The sequence below is a fragment of the Pomacea canaliculata genome, linkage group LG14, assembly GCF_003073045.1.
Source record: "Pomacea canaliculata isolate SZHN2017 linkage group LG14, ASM307304v1, whole genome shotgun sequence".
Taxonomy (NCBI): domain Eukaryota; kingdom Metazoa; phylum Mollusca; class Gastropoda; order Architaenioglossa; family Ampullariidae; genus Pomacea; species Pomacea canaliculata.
The window spans coordinates 16,553,975-16,573,764 of NC_037603.1; the positions used below are offsets into that span (position 1 = coordinate 16,553,975).

Consider the following 19,790-nt stretch of genomic DNA (forward strand, 5'->3'; position numbering starts at 1 on the left):
CCGGATGTCACAGTGTTGTGATTGAGAGTGATTGCACGTCGCTCGCAGACCCAGGACGAAGATGCTGTGCAGTTTTTCGAATATTCATGTGAATGCTGTTACCGTGTAAAATCGTTCTGTGCACCAAACTAACAAGTAAGGGCTTATGATCACCATGCTGGCTCGGTGTACATTTAGGCAGTACGAGCTTAAACGTGGTCTTTTTTTTTCCAGCATCTTCTAAAGACGTGTTTATATAACATTAATAATACGCGCAGCATCACAACCAAGATAGATCGCACTCTCAGCGCAGACTAATAATGATAAATGAAAAGTGGACAGCGAGGAACGTATAGGCACACTGAAGAACACAAAGATGAGGTACAAGAGTATAACGTAAATTAATGGATGAAGGGATATAAACAGTATAAGTTTGAGTCGTTACATGACGGTTAACATGACAGTATTGCCAGGGAGTGAAGTTATTCAGGGATAGTACTTTGTGAAAAGATATGTTTTCAGAGAGCGAGTTTTGTATATGTGTGGTGGGAGGGAAAAGGAGGTAATAGTGGAAAGGAACAGTTCATAGGAATTATTATAGTTAATTAAGTGAACAATTTTTAACATGAATATTATAATCTATATATATATTTCACAAGATATACAGCTATATTATCTCACCCGAGAAATAAGATATTTAACTTTAAGAGCATGCAGATCACATAAAAATACAATTAAAAAATTAACTATTGTCAGTGCTGTGTAATAAACAGTAACATCTTTGAACTTGAATGGATAGTCAAAACAGATGGTAAAACCACATTAACAGAGATTCCAATTGTCACTTCACAGGAAGAAAGAAAGTAAAGGTAATCATATATTTTAAATGGGAGCCATTAAATACTACATATTTATTACTAATGTGAAGAAAATAAAAATCCATGAAGCTTTTATAACTAAATAATCAATAAATTATTATTTGATTATTTGCTATTGAATAGCTTTGGTGTGTCATTGCATGGTGATTCATCTTAGTATAGGGTTTTATTATTTTCACATTTGGATTGTAAGGTAAACAATCTAAATTAAACCATACAAACTTTATCTGTTGATTGGGTACTATCGAGCCCATTATGTGATTGACAAAAGAAGATGGCTTAGAATGGCAGCATTATTTACTGTGTGAGGGTTAGAAAACGTAGTTATCATATGTAGCTGCATAAGATTGTATTTATTTTTATTTATTTTAGGATGGAGGAACTAGAGCATGATGCTGAAGACCTGAATCAGCAGTTGCTAAGAATTCAAGAAGCATTGTACAATGCTATCGACGAAAATAACCTTGTTTGCTTGCGGCAGCTTCTAGAACAAGGTGCAAATGTGGATCAGTTTTATGAAGATGATCAGAATATCAGCTCAAAGTCCATCCTGCACATAGCTTGTGGAAAAGGCCGAACAGAATGTGTCAAGTAAGAAGATAAGCAGCAGGTTGTTAAAAATAATTTCGCATTGCACTGTTTTAACGTGGATTATAATGTCATAGTTATTTTCTTTATTATAATTTAGCTTTTATTTGTTTGAAGTACAGAAAAGGTATTACTGCTATAGTTAAGTGTAATTTTTTTTTCAGGATTCTTCTGGAAGCTGGTGCAATGGCAGATATTCGGGATAAGTGGGGTCAGACTCCTCTGATGTACTGCATTTGTGTGCAATTCTTAGACACTGCTGGCATTCTGCTTGACCATTTAGGTGCCAGTGCCACAGAAATTGTGAATAATCAAGATCGCTTTGGCAAATCAGCTCTTCATTCAGCTGCTGAGACAAACAACGTTGAGGCAGTTGAACTTCTTCTACATCATGGGGCTGATGTAAACATCCAGAATTTTGATGGCGTCACACCTCTGATGGTGGCTGCAGAAAACTGTGGGTGCTGCAGGTCATTGAAGGCAATGGAAGCACTTATTAGGGCTGGAGCATTAGTCAACTGTGTCGACTATAGATCAAAACGTTCTGCTTTGCAGGTAAACTGTTTGGGATATTCTCTTAACCATAATTTTTTTTTCTGTTTGACCACTTTATTAATGCAAATGGTTTGGAGCTATTCTTCTGAAACCATGCACATTTCACTTTTTTTTTTTGTGATGTTGAGAGTTTTTCCTTTAATTATTATATGTTTTTTCCATAATAGTGACATATTACTGTCAGTTAAATCTATGGATCATAGTCTGCTGAAGTTTGGACCTATGCAGTTATCCATTGCTGTACCTACAACAAAAGCTGTCTTCTTTTAATACCCCAAAGCCATCATATCTAATGTCCACTAGGTAGGGTTTTTAATTTCCCTTTGATTACCGTCTGTTGATTTTTGACAGATTAGTTTTCCTTAGCACTAAAGAGTAATCTGCCATGTTGATTACTGTCATTGTACTGAGCGTATGCTGTACTTAATAAAAACATCTTTAATTTAAAGAGTGTTGCCCTATCATTAATGTATATTAATGTATAATGTGCCACTACTAAAATTACAGAGTTTTATATGCAAAGTGATCTTTTCACCTGATACTAACATTTGTTTTATTATATCAGCAACTTTTAGATGCCACATCTCTAATGTCTTACACTATAAATTCAATAAATGAGAAACTCTGACTGGCTTTATTCTGTGAAGCTAGTGGATGGGCAGTTGGGTGTAAAGGATTTGTGTATAAGACTATATGGCAAAAATACTTACTTAAGCAGATATATTTTTTATGAACTGGTAAAATTTCTTTATTATTGATCATCACAAAGTGCAGAATTACAGGTTTTTATTGTTTATTAAGTGCTTGGAAACTACTGCTTAATGAGAATTATTCAAAAAATTCACATAGCAGTATACAAGTATCACTTATAGCAATTAGGGTTTTTTCACTTTCAGCAAAGAGAGAAATGTACAGTTGTTTTTGAATTTTGTTTTCAAAAACAGTGGCTGCAGGGATGCACTGTAGTTTTAGCCTCTGTCAGTTTTATCAAAACATGCTTCAGCCCTACAGTAGTAATGCACAGTCAATATGGCTTCAACTGTAGAGTGGAAAAGCACTCTTGAGGCATAGGCGAGCTTAAATTTGTAGATGTCATGAACTATTCATATCGATGAGCTAAAACATGAGTCACACTGATTCAGTTCATCTTTTCTGTTTTCTTGCATGTCGGAAAAGGCCCAGAAAAGAAAATTCTGGTGGCCTTTATAATTATGGATATAAAAGCTCTGCTTGTCAAAAAATGCTGACTAGGTATATTTGAGGTTGAGATGGAAAGGAGAACTTTTACTAGTGCTGAGTGTTAGAAAAATAGAAATGATAAACCCGGCCATAGCTGCTAGTTTTGTGACAATAAAGTACAGGCATAATAATAAGGAAGCTCTGTTTCACTAATAATGAACCATACATTTTTCCAGTGACATAATACAGTTGCTTGTATCATATTAATGCATGACAAATTATGCTTTATGGTTTTACTTGTCATAGATGAGCATTTGGGGATCTCCGTAGGTTAGTGGACTGGACTTTGAAGCATTATTTTGCTGGTTGCATCCTGCTTCAGTCTGTGCTTACCCTGCCCTTACCCTGCCCACCCAGCAGCTGGTTAACAGAAACGAGTGCCTGAGTTATCAGGGAAAGTAACAGTAGTAGAAAGAGAGGGTTGAACTTAAACTTTTACATCCCATCCCCTAGACATGGTCACTATGTCACTGAGACTTAAATTTAACTTACATTTTTTTAAAATTAGCTACTTTAATAGATGATATCTAGGAAGTATGCTTGACTATCTACCTGTAATTAGTAATTACACCATGTTTATATTGTAATGTCATGAACAGTATTGTAACAGAAGTTTAAAATGGATGACCATTAATTACAATTTTTCAGTGATACATTATTTATTGACCTTGTTGATGTCTACATGGCACTCTTGTTACATGAATCACATATAAGAATTCTGTATACAAGCTGTGATTGACCAATGTCTGTGATTTTCACCCCCAGAGAGCATCGCTATCAAAAAATGTGGCAGCAGTTGAGTTGCTTTTGGCTTCAGGGGCTGATGTTGACAGTCTTGATGCCACAGGCAGATCAGGGCTGACTAATCTCATGTGGGATCATGTCAGAAACAGAAAGGTATCTTGTGGCTCTTGTTTTCATGGCCTCACTTTTCAATTTATTGCTAAAAGGTTGCATTAAAAATGAAATCCATGTGCACAACTATTTTCAAAGTACTGTATGTGTGTATAATGCACTAGTTCTTAACATCTGAGCATCTCTTTCAATGGTGTTTAAAAAAAGTAAAGTAAAATCAAGTAAAAAAAAAAAGTTGGTATATAATTGCAAGACCTTTGTCTTAAATAACTTTATTTTTTATTAGGCCACAATTATGCTTACATCTTTTTAGAATCATTGGCATTAAAATTTGAAACATTTTGAGTGGCTAAGAAATGAGTGGAAAATTTAAGTAAGAATTTTATGAACATGTTGAAATTATTTTATCAGTTTTACATTATGTGACTTCAAAAATAAGCTTATTGTCTTTTATTTTATTGGACCTTTTTCTTTTGCGGCCCTGTGCTCCTCAAGGAGGTAACAAGGACTTAATTATTTTTCTTTTGTTTTTATTAAATACACTACCATGACAATTTTATTTATTTGACTTTTAAATGGAATGTGCATTTTTCATGTTTTTTTGTCGTCCATATCAGGGGTTGTGTCACATCGATCCAGATGTTATGACTATCATCGTGCTGCTGACCCAGTCCACATCCAATCTTGACCTCTCTGTGTGTGAATACAGCAACCCTTTGGTCACTGCAACCTTTCTGCAAGCCACAGTTCTAGTCAGATTTTTTCTAGAGCAAGGAGCACAGCCTAATGTTTCCTGTAAGCTACAGTTAAGCAGTCATCGTAAAGTAATTTATGTTTTTGTAACACCCTTTTGAGGTTAGTGCACATCAGTGAGATGTCCACGTGCCTTCTGCTATTGACGTAATTTTCAGCATGATCTGATGAATGAAGCAAAAATGAATGTTTTTTAGTAAAGATAAACAAGATAGCTTTCATCATAATATGAAGTTTTGATTCAGCAGTTCTTTAATCATAATACAATCATTTAAAATAAAAGTATCAACTTTTACTCCAGTGCTTCTTACCTTTACTTTTGGTATTTGAGCATCTCAAATTAAAAAATGACTATAACAGCAAATTTATCTTAAAAACATTCAAGATACTTCTTGATGGTACAAGGGTTGTTCAAAAATGTTCTAAGCCTCACCCAGGAGTTGGAGAAACAAGACTGTTTTTCAAAATTTTTCTATATAGTCCCCCTTGACATCAATGCACTTGGTCCAATGATGCTCAAGCATTGCAATCCCATCATGGAAGAAAGTGGCATCCTGGACCATAAAACCTCCTCCACAGCACATGAGTTCATCATTGCTTCCAAAATGGCCACTACATAGGTGGGATTTGAGTTTAGGAAACAGGTAGAAGTTAGGTAGAGCTAAGTCTGGTGAGTAAGGGGGATTGGGTAGCAATTCAAAGCCACAGTTGGCTGCTTCAGCTTCTGCAACCTGACAGAATGAATGGGTGCATTTATCCTGGAGCAGGAGCACATCTTCTATCAGCTTCCCTCTGCATTTTAACTTGATTGTTACCTTCAGTTGTGTTAATTCTGATGCTTAGCACTGTCCATTAATAGTTTTTCCCTTTTCCAGGTAGTCTATCTTATGCCTACAGAATTGCAAAAAGCAGAAGCTACCACCTTGCCAACCAACGATACCTGCTTGAATTTCTTCAGGGGTGTAGAACCACAGCGTGTCGACAGTTCGCTTTGAATCTTTGATTCAGGCTCGAAGTGATGAACCCAGGTTTTATTTTGAGTTACCAGTCTGTGGTGGAAATTCTCAGGGTCAGCCTGAAAGTGACTCAGAATTGTCCTGAAAATGTCAGCCCTTTGCAGCTTCTGCTCTGGTGTCTGCATTCTTGGGATCCATCTTGCAGACAGCTTGCTCATCCCCATTATCTCAGTTAAAACAGTATGAACTGAACCAGGACTAAAGCCTCTATGGACTTAGCTATCTGCCGGACAGTAAGACATCTGTCATCCGAAACCATACGGTGAATAGCTGCAACTTGATCATCAGTGGTTGAGGTTTTTGGATGACCTGACCGAGAGTCATCTTCTGTGCTGACCCTGCCTCGCTTAAATTCAGTAGCCCACTTCTTCACAGTTGCTTAGGTAGGGGAGTCCTTAGCAAGTGTCAGTACCATGTCCTCATGGATCTCCTTGGGTGTCATACCTTTCTTTTGCAGATATTTTACGACTGCTCAAGCCTCTGTTTTGTCTATTTTTAGATTTGTCAAATTACTCTTCACCTTTGTTGCATTACCCTTCACCACATGTACACAAATTAAAACAGAAATCTGTATTAGTTTTATAAGAAGTGGTAGTGTGTTACTACAATAAAAATATTCAGCTATGGCTCTTCTTTGTGGGTGAGGCTTAGAACTTTTTGAACGACCCTCTTAAACTGTTTAATTTCATTGTTGTACAGTTGTTGTACTTATAAAAAAATTTTATGCTTTTTAGTTTTTAGCTAACACATCTTTTACCTCCACCTCCAATACACATAACTTAAAACTAACGGAAATAAGCTTTCAGAGTGTGAAATTCAGAATTTTTAGGAATAAATTAGTTTTGGTGCTGAGGGAACTGTATTATTGAGATTGAAAGTTATTTATAGTAAAGACAGCTGTTTTATTCCAGTTGTGTCTGGTGTTACTCCACTTCTGATTGCCACCAGTAAAAAAGATTTAGAAACTGTGAAAATTCTGCTGAGCTTCAATTGCCATATGTCCATCAAAGGTCGTGTGTTTCGAAGGCGACATGATACAGAATTTACTTTTGATCCTTGTGAGATGGCGGTGGATGATGAGAGTTACCATATTGTGCAGCTCTTCTTGCAAGCAGGATACAATGCTCAGCAAATTAAAAAACAGGTAAGACATTGTAATTAACTGCTCATTCTGCTCTTAATTTAACATCAACACCTAACTTCATTATAAATTGTATAGAAATAGGTTTTGAAACTGTTGCAAATTAATGCCGATGTTCAATCATTTGCTAATCAATTTATATGAAATTAAAGTATACTTGAACCATTCAGTTTTTTTCTTTCAGCTTAGGCTAAAATTAAATGCTGATTCCAAAGATTGCCCAAGTAATGTTGATCCGCAACTAAGACAGTGGCTGCTTGACAGAGCATCTCAACCTCCATCCTTGAAAGAAATTATTGTTTTTAAAATACGTAAAATCTTGGATCAGGATTTGCACAAAGCAGTGACTCAGCTACCTCTTCCATCAAGGGTGAAAGATATGATTTTGCTAAGAAATATTTTATCAGTATCTTTCTAAGACATACTATGTATACTAGGTTTTATTGATGTGATGTATTTTGGTGCAATATCTTTTTTGCATGAGTGCAGTGGAAAGTGTAAACAATAGTGATCATGATAGCCATTATTTATATGGAAGCCATTGCATTTTCTTCTGCTATTCAGGTTTTTGACATGTATAGTTCAATACTAATTGCAGTATTTTTCGATCAGAAAATGTATACCTATGTGTAACTGCCACAAAGGAATTTCTTTAAATGTACTTTAAGTCTTGAACTTCTTCAGTATATAAGTTAACATGTTTAGTTTAGTCCTTATTACTCCTCGAGGAGCACAGGACCACAACAGGACCTCACCAGTGGACCCAGTTTTGGGCAGCCTGCCTCATTTGGGCCCATGATGTGGTTCCAACGTCCTTTGCCTCGTTCTCTACTGTTCTTTTCTGCCTTGGTCTCCCAACTCTCCTCTTACCATGAGGATTCCAGTCAATGCTTGGCAATGGTGTCAGTTGGTTTGCGCAGGGTGTGTCCTATCCAGCCCCATTTGCGCTTTTTGATGTCTTAGCTAGTGGCATTCTGGCTGGTTCTTTTCCACAGGCTGCTGTTGGAGATCTTTTCAGGCCATCTTATTCCCAGAATATGGCATAGGCATCGGTTGGTAAAGGTCTGTAGCTTGTTGTTGATGGCATTTGTCACTTTCCAGGTTTCAGAGCCATACAGTAGGACTGCCTTCACTTTGGTCTTGAAGATGCGAGTCTAACTGCGGAAGGATAATGCTTGGGAGTTCCAGATGGGGCCTAGGCTGTTGAAAGCATGCCTGGCCTTGTTGATGCAGCTTTTGATGTCATCATCGGCTCCACTGTCCTTGTTGACAATGCTCCCCAGATACGTGAAGTGGTCTGTTTCCAGGATGTTCTCTCCTTGAAGTTGGATTGGGAGTTCCTGCTTCTTGTTGATTCTTATCACTTTGGTCTTCTTTCTGTTGACCTTTAAGCCATCTTTTCTGCTTCCTCTGCTAGCTTACTCAGTTTGGTAAGTTTAACATGTGCTGGGCATGTTCTAAATTTGACCAGATTTGTTTCTCCTTGTCTACACAATAACTGCTCCTCTTGTTTTGACTACTGTGCACTTAAATGCTCCTTCCAAAAAAAGGATGCAGAGGAGGTTTTCATCCCCCAGAGCTGAATGTCTTTCTTTGTGGATGGTGCAGTCCTATAGAATGTGAGATGCAGTCTGTGGGCTGTTACCTTTTTGCACTGGGCTTTCTACAGTATGTTTCCTTTTTAGATGATCATCCATACCACAGTACTCCATTCAGATGAAGGTCTATTTGTCTCTGTCAGATAGGTCCAGCTGAACTTGATTGAATGTCATTAAATAATGTTCATACTGTTTTGTGCAAAATCATAAAGTATAGTATAAATATATAGATAAAATATTGGTGCAAGTAAAGTAGTATTACTCATGATGCTTCTTTGTAGCATAAATTTCGTACATTTTAGAAATTGTTTTAAGGAAACCAGTATTAATCTGTATGGTTCTTTACTGGATTCAAAGCATTATGGAGTTAGGGTTACTTTTTTAGGAGATAGATTTGAAGTATTTTGTCGATGTTACTTAGGTTTTTCTCACGAAATTTAAAAGTTCATATATTTTCTTACAGTTATAATGTAATCTCATTGTTAGTGCTAGTTTTAGGGAAACTTTCTGTTCTTAATGGGTACTTTTTTTAGATTAGTAATTTCAATGTTTGTTTAAGTTCTAAGAATGGGTGGAAAACAATGGTGTTTCAGTTCTTTGCTATAAAAGCTTTTTTGTGAGTTTTTGAAAAAAAAAAACCCTACTTTTGTCTCCTCTACCAGAAGTCTCCATTCTAAGTATTATTTTATATAAAAGTATGCTTTGACTATAAACACATTTTCCCTATGTAAGTGCCTCACAGTGAAAAGCTATTTACAAAGATTTGGCATGTGTTGAGAGTGTGTGTGCAGAGGATGAGAAGATCAAAGCATTTGGGCATGGACGTGTATTTATGGACTGATGTCTGTATGCCGAGACTCACGCTTGGCCTCTTGCAAAGTGATCTGCTGTTAGTCTCGGCGAGCCGTAACAAAGAATGCGAATAAACCGGAAGCAATGTTGTCTAATGCCTTGTTTTAGTAGTTAATCTGAAATGTGAATAAACCTTAAGCTATGTCGTCTAACGCCTCGTTTTAGCAGTTGCCAGCAGTCCAGGGATATTAGTTCGTGATTTGGGTCCTGATCGCAAGTCCACAAAATCTTCTGGCAGCATAGCATAAGCCACACAAACACTGGCACTCAATGTTCTGATTTGTTTTACTGTGAAAAACAAACCTTTTTATACATATTACAGCTTTATTATAATAACTTTCTCCAAAGGCACTTATCCCGATTCCTTAACCTCCATCAAGATGATTTTTTCCTCTGCTCTACTATCTCGTCTATATCCTTGATCATCTGTGAAGTTTTGAGCAAAGCATCTTTCACAGAATTAAATCCCAGCAATAACTCTTGGCCCTTTGAGTCAGCCAGAAATATGTTATAGCCTGTAAAAACATGTTGCCCAGCTCCACTTAACTGTCTGTGAGAGGTAGTTTGGACATCCATTTCATTTTTGACCTGATTGCCAGTGACTTGACCACAAGGCTGAGAATATGGAGGAGATTGGTGATGACTAATTTGTCTCTGTACACTCTCTGCCCCAGCAGGACACAGCATGGGTGGAATTGTCAGTACCTTGCCTGTAGGATGTCCCACACAATGTAAACACCAATTATGTGTACACACTGGAGCACTTTGCTCAGGGAAGCTTGATGGATGCTCACTTGACCTCAAAAACCTCGAGTTTGTAATATGGCTGTGATCCACAATATCTAAACACCTGGTCAAGGGCAAAGTGATAACCTTATCTTTCACCTGGGTGCACACATTCATTTAAACTGTCTCACAGCATAAGATGAAAAAAGAGCTGCAGGAAAATCTCTCAGGCCATTACAAACATTGAAACAACCAGCTTTGACTTTTTTGATACAAGCAAGCACAAAATTCCCCTGACAATAAACCTTCCTAAAAGGGATTTCAGAAATGCCATGTTTGACTTTTGGTTGCTGTGTTTACTTCACTGTACAATTATCCAGGATTTTTGTACTTTTTTTAATGTATATTTTCTTGAGCCATTGTTAAATATTTTAGGAATAAGCAGCTTATAGAAAAAGGATACAGTTAAAACATTCTATCTTTTTCAGTTCCATCTTGGCTGATCTGAAACATTTCATAGACATTTAAAAGCATACAGTTGTAAAACCTGTCATTTTTGACAAGAAATTCCTGATGGACTCAAGTTACTATACTAATAGTATGTTTAGAAAAGTAGGTAAGAGAAATTATTCTTGTCATGACATAAAACTGGACATTACCTTTTACCAGGAATCCAGTTTATAGTTTACGGACACATCTATTAAAGGATTTAGGATGCTGATTCTAAGATGGAGCCTTTTTTTCTTCTTTTTCACTTGTATTCAAAGGTCAAATGCATGTCAGTGTTTGTGGGAGGCATTTGAGGACATTAACTATATCATAATAAATTAGTAGGTCTTTATAATAAACCTTCACAACTCTCTTTCTAAATGCCCTCTCCCTTTCTGCTTCACCCTCTTATTGCTACCATCGAATATTCTACAATCTACCCTGTATTCACCCTTTCCCCTCAACCATCTTTTTCAGGGAAACCCAGGTCACAGGTCATGAGGTTGGAAAAACCAGGGGGACACAGGTTCACAAGGCTGGTCATCCAATACGTTCTCCATAGCGCTGGCTGGTGTGTGTGTTTGTATGCATGCATGAATGCTGGTTCCTGCGTAACCCTATACTGACATACAAGCATACTTATTTGATGTAAATAAAACATTTTCAGACTGAAAAATTCAAACTGAAAAAAGACAAGTACACAAGCGAGGTTTCATTCAAACAACTAGGAGATTATTTATAAGGGTGTAACTTAATTCATATCTCTCTGTGAGATTTTAATCCACAACTTATAACTCACTACTTTGAGTAGTGAGCATTTCTCCATGATACGGATTTTGCGCGTTATAAGACCTCATCATCATCATCAACTACTTACAACTGAGCTGAAATAGTGTTGTGCCGTTTATGGTAAAACTGACGTCGCTCCTCGGGTGAGGACTGGACCCATGTAATCCACTCCATGGCTGCATTCACATATCTGTTGAAACCATCTTCATCATCATACTTTCCACTCACAACTCTACATGACTCTCCATTACTAAATTATCTATCAGTCTGTGGTCAAGACTGGGCTGCAGGTCAATAAAAACACTACTGTTATGAATTAAATGTGGTTGCTGTCAGGGAGGCATGTGTTGCCTTTAGTCAGCATATATCGCTGTGATCAGAGTTGTGAAGCACATGTTGCTGTTGAAGTAGTAGGAGTCACTGCTAGATTAGTCTCAGCGTGTCACTGATCATGTATTTGGTGTGGGTCGCTGGTTGTGTATTCGGCGTGTTGCTGACTTGCCAATGTGGACATTGTTGTAAAAACTGTAAAGTTTTTGGTTCAAAATATCTTTAACTGCAAAGACTTAGTTTTTTGGAGAAGTTGGCACCATAGACTTAGGACCTGAAACGAGCCATTGACAACATAGGTGCATGGCTTCGTTGCTCAATTTAAATACTGGACAACCAACCATTCTACTTTACCTAACAACTAACAACTACAGAGTGGTATTAAAAAAAAACCCAAATGCAAAAAGTGTACATGATATCAAATTCTCCTTTAAAAAGAAAAGTTTAAAAGATAAGTACTAGACCTCTGATAGATTCCTGGTTTGTCCACTTCTACCATAATGTACTTTCCACAGGGCAGCAACAGACGAGACTGGTGGGGTCTCAGCATCTGGTCCAGTCCAGATACCCTTAAGGATGACAATTTCTCTGCTGTCAGCCCCTGTGAATATACATCTGAAGTCTGCCTTTAGAAAATCATCTTGGATGATGCATATAGGGGTACAACATATTAAGTAAATGGTTATGAAAATTCATCAAAAACATGTTTTTGAGCAGAAAGTCATCAGAAACTCAGGTTTTGGAGGGTTCAGATATGGACTAATTTAGTTAATCAGCTAATGTCAGATGAATAATGGTTTTAGATATAATTGCATGGACATGCTTAGTGAGTAGGCAGTTGACAAGGTACACGCTAATGGCTAGTTAGGTGGCTTACTAATGTTCTAAATGTGACTGCCAGCATAACCACATGAATCAAATGTTTTCTACACACACCTCTCTGCCGAAGGAATCAGAATGCTGCATGCAACCATGCAAACGGTTAGAAAAGTCTGACACCATATCAAGAGCTGTTCTGTCTTCAAAAATGACCCTGATCCGTCCATTGGTAAAAGCTGTAAACCGTCCAAATCCGGGCACCAAACATTCCTCTAAAATGGACAGTGGCAATGGCTCCACCACATGAACTGGAACATGCTATGTTTGGGATAAAATAAAATAAAAATCTGTCAGTTTTTGTAGTTTCTGTTCCATGTACCACTTACTATCTTTCTCTTGGTCCTTCAACTGCATTTAATCATAACTTTAGTATTCACTAAATGAATCAGAAAATTAAGTGACTGACACAAAACTGATATGCACTAATGCCTTTGAACTTTTCAGTTTAAAGACCAAAATAAAGGTCACTTTTCATACACTTTAGTATATTCAATATCTTCTAATCTAATGTAAAACTTCTCAAAAACTACAGAAATCAAGATTTTTTTTCTCTGTTCTACCAAATCAAATGCAGACATAAGTAATCTAGCTGTATAAATTTTGAAAACAAGCAGTGATAAGCAGAAAAGCTGTGCTCTTCACCATCAAAGCTAATCTTCAGAAGGTAGATCCCACTTTCTCCCACTCTTATCACCACATTCAAACTATAATTTACTCATATCCCATCTTCTAATTCACAATACAGTAATCACTATATATATATTACATAGTGACCTCAGCAGTACATTGTTTTTGTTGTTTATTACAATCTTTTTAAAGTCATATTAATGTGCTAACCTCACACCAAAATCAAACTTTAAAGTGAATGAAACATTTTAAACTCAGCCAAGTTGTCTAACAAAAAAAAAAAACTATTCTTACCTTCCAACAGGCTAAGTCTTCTATTTTAGACAACTTGCTGTTTTCAATGCAACCAGTCAGAAATCTGTTGTTACATTAGCAAGTAAATGTACAAATTACATTTTATACTGTGAAGAAAACTTTTTTGTAATAAAATATTCTAAATCTGCAAAAGTATGCATTACTGGAGACCATTTCAAGGGCAAAGTGCATATGACAGACTTCAAAAGTTTCTTACCCTAAATTTCTTGAAGCACAAGGATTAAGTATTTAAATTGTTAACTTGTACCATGAGAACAGAAACAAGCTGTTATGCTACTAAATGTATTTAAATAATGTGCAAAAGGAATAAATTGCTGATCTGCAAAAATTATGGTTCTTTACATCATATCAGGTAATGTGAGCACTTTTAGAATACCAGCTGTAAGTACTGACTGCTAATTACTCCATTACTAAGTACTCCATTCACACATTCAAATGATCTTTTTTCAAGTATTGTGTGCATGAATCATTTAAAAATTTTCCTCACACGTTACCGATTTGCCATGCTCACTCAGCTTGTTAGCTTTATGTCATTAGTGGCATAATATGTAGCACATGACATGGCATGATATGCAGTATATTACATCTGTCATTAGTGTTATTATATTCAGTGTGATATTCCATCTGTCATTTTTTCCTTGAAATGTTTCAGCAAAAAATACAATATCATTTGCTTGTAGTAAAACTAGCAAATGTCTGCACTTCCTGTTGACTAATAAACCAGTCACTCCCTCAGAAGCATTTTTATGAGAATATGACGTATGAACATCCCCTGAACATGCACAGTACATAAAACTAATGTTGAGAAAGGGCAAATAATAGAAAAGGCAGGTTCAGTGATAAGCGAAAAAAAAGGAAACAGAGGTACAAAGTCACCTGTGGGCTCTTTTGATGATTTTTTCAATGGAATATGGAGACTTTGGCGTTTGGGGAGGCAATGCCTTGATGGAATATGTCTTCTCTTCTAACTGAAATAGATGAACATTTTACCTAGCTCAGTCACTAAATAACTAAAAAACACAGAAAACAAACTCTTCACTGACGGGTTTTACTTTCTACATTTCTATTATTTAACATATTCTTGAATAGGTTTTGGCTTATTGCCACATTCATTGTAGAAGTACAATATGTAAAGTATACATTTAGAAACCTACTTTCCCATCCTTCCACAATAAGTGCAGGAAGAAGTGAGCTGTGATGCCTTGAGACACAAAGACACTGCCATCACCTGGATACACCTCCACTGTCTTCATACTGGCAGAATGAATGAATCTGCACAATCAAATGAACTGGACTGTCTTTGTGAGAAAAGTTTCCACCCCGGTGCTTCCTTCCTAACTCACCCTTCAGACTCCATCCTGCTCTCTTTGTTCAGCAGCTGATACACCCCAACTCCACGTTCCCTGCACAATAACCTGTTCTGGCCAGAGAGCCTTTTCTAACACTGATCTCTCTTGTTTGGAACACTCTCCCTTTGCAGTTCTGTCAGGCTGCTTCTTTCAGTGCTTTCAAGTGGTTAATTTAGAAGGCCAGGCTTCCAGGATTTTAGAATTTTTTTTTTTTTTTTAGTTGAAAATGATTGATCATTTTAAGGGAAAAACTACTACATTTAAAGCAGAAGTTCTCTCTAGAGCTACACTGCTTGAAATTCTGGTGAAAGAAACAAGCATGTCTTATTTCTAAAATGTTAGTTGGCTATAATTAGATGACCAAGATAATGATATAACATTATTTGAATTATAAGGACAATACTGATAATTCTTCATCACTGAAAGCAATAATTAGTCTGAAACCTATGCTTAAAATAGTGATGTGTTCAGGAACGATCTGCTTAGATCTTAAGTCTAGTTATACACTAAGACATTTTTCTCTGTGGCAGTTAAACAATATTGTTTGAAGCGGATATAATTAAAATCAGCTTTAAAGAAACAACAGTTAAAACATAAAGAATGCTTTTCATTACAATTTACAGTTATATTCCATTTTTTAAACTTTCTTGGATGTCATAAAATGCTTTCGAGGAGAGATAACTTCCTTCAGCATGATATAACTGAGTTGACAATGGTCAAAATGAACATTCATATATATATATAGGACATGGGTACAAAACTTTTGTAAAGAATAAATCTTGTCATTGGCTGGAGTTGAACGCCAATGTTCTAATGGAAAAAGACTCCTCTAAAACATACCTATAGACCACACCTTCCATCATGATGATCTTTAAACGAGCTTGTTTAAATTCACTGAAGGAGGTTTTGGCTCCACTCTCTTCGCTGTCTGTTAGGGACTGCCAAGTGTGCAGGTGCTGAAAGGGGCAGTTGAGAGGCAGTGGTGGAGGAACTGCTGTAAAAATATACCCTTCAGTTTGTGTCATCTTCCTTGTCTGCATGTAACTGTATTGTGTGGCCGTAGTGTTTATAGGGATGCCAGTTGAAGCTGATAACAAAATGAAAACAAGCACAAAGTATAATCACCTTGAATCATTTACAACATTAAAGTATTACAGTTGGCATGATTTTTAAAAATGAAACTGTCAGGAATCATTATTCTTGTAAAATTAAATCACTGAAGACACTAAGCTAACAAGTTTACTGGTCTTCGTAGCTGCTCTGCTCTAAAAGATGTACACTTTAGAAGACCATAACTGTGATGATGCTGGACAGAGGAATTTATGATTTTATTGTACAAATGTTTCTCAAATTCTGTACCCAATGAAGGAAATGCAGAAAGCAACAAATAAGAAGAAAGTGCTCAGAATACTTATTTCAAAAACAGCAAATTATAAAATGAAGTACCAAGACTTACCCAGCAAGTCACATGGATCTTTCTGCTGCAGAAGCTTAAGTGGATGTCTCCATGCAGGTGGACAGTCACTACATGACAAGTGTTGTGTCACCCACATGTACTGATGTTTTGCTGCTGACGTCAAGTCTCCCTGAACTAGACCTGGCCCATCATCTCTGCTTGTAAAGCCAACAGGTTCATGTCTGTGTGATGAATCTTTCTGTCTTTCCCAAGGGCTTTTCATGGCAGTCAATGCAGCACTGCCTCTTTCATTTGGAGGGTATACTGGGCTCCTACTTTTATCTTCTACTGAAGAAGGCATGTGAACATGAAAGGAACCACACAAATCAGATTCACTGGATCTTTTGCTTACCCTCTCTACAGGCTTCACATGACAGGCTTCTTCACAAGCAGGTTTACAAGATTGTGGGCTATGTGGTCCATGTTCCCTATCTGTGACATTACTTTTCTCCGTGATTATTTTATTATTGTTGGTGTTATCAAAACAAGGCACTTCATCTCCATCAGGACTAAATAAAGTTCTCTTCATGCAGGAACTATTGTTTAGAGCTGTTTCTATGGTACAGGCTGTCTTGTCTTGATTAGTGTATGCAGGTATGCTGGCAAAACCCAGTGGAGAACTATGAAGGACATCTGTGCAGTGGCATACTGATGTTGAGGTTTCCTGCAGACATTCGGTCATGGTCTCATCTGTCTGAGACAATGCTAGGTCAGAGTCTATCAAGCCGCGAAGCCCATCTGGTGAAGAAATTCTGCTAATGCTTGAAATATCTTGGTTGATTGGTGAAACTGACAACTTTGGCAACACTGCATCCGTTTCATCAGTTTCTCCTGTTAATTTGTGAGTGCGGTTAGTGTCTGGTGTTGACACTTTACCAAAAGAAACAATGATGCCTGATATTTCGTGATCCTGAACATCAACACTTGCTGTAGCTTTACTCTTTCCCTCACAGTCAATCAGACAACATTCTTTAGCAGCATCACACTGTACTTTGCTGTTAAGCTTGTCATTATGCTGATTATATGGCTGAGTACTGCCTGATGTAGACACAAGACTATTTTTATTTGCAGTAAGACAAGAATCCTTTATGATTCCCTCTGGTCTTTCATGTTTATTTTCTGATGTAACACTTGTACATTCATCTGTATTTCTTGTTAACTTTTGAGAAAGTAGTTCAGCACATGATGTCTTAGAAATGTCTTCACATATCCCTCTCCTGTTCCCTTGAAACTGGTGTTCATCTGCAGGGCTTAAATGTTTGTCTTTACGGCAATCCTCACTAATACATGAAAGGTAACACACTGTAAAGTCTTGGCCATGAGGGGAGAGTACTATACTGGCTAATTCATCACATGACATAATGCGTCGACTCCCATCCTCTAATAATTCCACACGAGCATCCTGTGGGGACTGCGGCCAAGCAAATTTCTCTATTCTGGAATACAGCAACTTAAAAAAAAAAAAAATGAACCCTTACCTACAATATTTAATCTGAAAGATTTCATATTAAAAATATGTCCCTAGAGTATCAGCTATTTAAGTATTATTACAGTCCATAATAACCTTAATTACTAATATTATTTGCATAGATATTATTTACATTTGGAATAGGTGCCACAACCTCCTGGTTTGCACCCTCAGCTTAAAAACCCAAAGAATATATAGATTCCTAAATAAAGCTACCAACATGCAAAGGAGTGATGTTTCAAATTATCAAGTATAACATTTTTAACAGAAACTGAGAGGAAGCCAATTAAACTTCCAATATTAGGCAGTGCTGCTGAATCTGAAATTTAAAGTGATCACATGTTAGTCTTCTCAAAGATTAGCAACAATGAAGAGTGGTACAAAAAGACAGCGAGTAGGGTGGGGGGAGGGAAATTGATATTTTACGCTGAGCCAGCAACTAAGGCTATATCACGGCAAGGCAGCCAGCCCAGGAAAGAGAAGCCACATGCAGAGAAAGAACAACATGCCCGAGACAAGAGCTGAACCCAGGACAGCCAATATTCACTATATTGGTGACATGTACTAACGGTTACACCACCAGACCGCCCCACACAAAAGACAGCAAAGATACAGAGGTAACAGCAATGATAAAGAGTTAGATAAAAAGTAAATTTGGCAAGACAGACTAATCAAGTGATGCAAAAGAAGGGAGAAAGAGAAAGAATGGGTTAGTAGCAGTAAGTGGACTGTGTTTAGGAGTAGTGAGTAGCAGTTCAGGAACAGATGTGCTTTTAATGTCCATTTAATAGACTTTAAGAAATCAAAGCAGAGCACAAACAACTGATAAGAACATAAGATATAACAGATAATACACAGTAACATTTGAGTTACCATAACATCCTGGTCCAGCAAAAGCCATGGACAAAGGAAAGGTCGTGCTGCAAAACGATTTCGGAAATCAAGGGATTGCTGTACTTTGACCTTATGGGTGCTGGTCACGAATTGTGTCCATTTGTGAACAGCTCCTCTGTCTGTATAAATTTATAACAGAAAGACAACTATGCACTAAATTGTAATTTTATAGTAAAAAAAAAAAAAAAACCACCAGTAAATACCCCAACTAATTATTATAAGTTGCGTGATGTTAAAAATAAGTACCAAAACTTTTGGTCTATTGAGTGAACCTATATATAAGCCACACTCACTAAACTTTTTTAAAAATCTCTACTTTTTTCACAAATAAGCTGAACTGGCTTATAAGTTACAAATATATACAACTTGAAAGCTGCGTTGTAGGCGTTTCATCTCATTTTCAGCATAAGGGTGTGTGCTGCAGCAACTGATCTGAATACTTAAGTTTTATGCAGCTTTGATTTTAAAATGTGAACAGTTAATACTGTAACAATGTTAATAGTTAACGCTTGAACATAAGTTCATCAAAAAATTAATCAGAATCTGAAAAATCTGCAAACAAGATGCATCGCTGTTTAATTGCAGGGTTTAAAACTCTGTGTGTGTGTGTGAGGGGGGAGTCGCAGCATATAGTCCAAAATTTACTGTATTATTATTAAAAATTTGCATCCTTCAATTCTTCCTATACAGTTCATACCCGCAAATGTAATCTTCATAGCTAAGGCTCAGTTGTGTTGATAAACTCATGTTGAATGAGTTAAGGCATAGAAATTTAAATGCCAAAACTAGTATTACATGTTAGCAAATGATTCAGCATTGCTTGCACAACAATCACCTTGATGCGGTATGAATTAATGTTTACTTTGTGCAGACAATAACACATCCTGAATACTTTCTGCACACAAAAAAAAATGATCATGTGGGCAGATGTAATTGTTATTTATAGTATAAAGAAAAATTGTTTTAACCAAACAGATATATCAATGTTGGTGCACACAAACTAAAGAGTGTTGG

At 36.8% G+C, this 19,790-nt stretch overlaps 2 protein-coding genes across 14 annotated transcripts in view; one reads left to right on the plus strand and one right to left on the minus strand.

Annotated features, from left to right (window-relative positions):
• LOC112554766 (serine/threonine-protein phosphatase 6 regulatory ankyrin repeat subunit B-like) lies at window positions 1-11,540 on the plus strand. 6 transcript variants are annotated; one of them, XM_025222774.1, is made up of 8 exons: window positions 1-135; window positions 1,230-1,448; window positions 1,610-2,000; window positions 4,005-4,136; window positions 4,712-4,889; window positions 6,775-7,007; window positions 7,189-7,374; window positions 11,147-11,539. In XM_025222774.1, the coding sequence occupies exons 2-8, from the start codon at window positions 1,231-1,233 to the stop codon at window positions 11,168-11,170; spliced, it is 1,362 nt and encodes a 453-aa protein (XP_025078559.1). In that variant the 5' UTR covers window positions 1-135; window position 1,230; the 3' UTR covers window positions 11,171-11,539. The 6 variants fall into 6 exon arrangements, with proteins under 6 accessions (XP_025078559.1, XP_025078561.1, XP_025078556.1 ...); XM_025222773.1 differs by lacking the exon at window positions 11,147-11,539 and adding an exon at window positions 779-848 and having other exon boundaries at window positions 30-135; window positions 7,189-7,937; XM_025222776.1 differs by lacking the exon at window positions 7,189-7,374 and having other exon boundaries at window positions 11,147-11,540.
• The window catches only part of LOC112554763 (uncharacterized protein C5orf34 homolog), an 11,582-nt gene continuing 1,513 nt past the window's right edge, over window positions 9,722-19,790 (minus strand). For 3 of the 8 annotated variants that reach the window (XM_025222760.1, XM_025222764.1, XM_025222759.1), the window contains exons 3-13: window positions 18,756-18,895; window positions 16,415-17,864; window positions 15,799-16,045; window positions 14,764-14,881; window positions 14,486-14,577; window positions 13,589-13,652; window positions 12,725-12,925; window positions 12,253-12,410; window positions 11,547-11,648; window positions 10,644-10,684; window positions 9,722-10,296 (exon numbers count right to left, since the gene is read on the minus strand). In XM_025222760.1, coding sequence (XP_025078545.1) covers window positions 9,830-10,296; window positions 10,644-10,684; window positions 11,547-11,648; window positions 12,253-12,410; window positions 12,725-12,925; window positions 13,589-13,652; window positions 14,486-14,577; window positions 14,764-14,881; window positions 15,799-16,045; window positions 16,415-17,864; window positions 18,756-18,895 — 3,080 coding nt within the window. In that variant the 3' untranslated portion in view covers window positions 9,722-9,829. Of the gene's footprint in view, window positions 10,297-10,643; window positions 10,685-11,546; window positions 11,649-12,252; window positions 12,411-12,724; window positions 12,926-13,588; window positions 13,653-14,485; window positions 14,578-14,763; window positions 14,882-15,798; window positions 16,046-16,414; window positions 17,865-18,755; window positions 18,896-19,790 lie in introns of those variants that run through there. The other 5 variants (XM_025222765.1, XM_025222763.1, XM_025222761.1 and 2 more) reach the window with 4 other exon arrangements.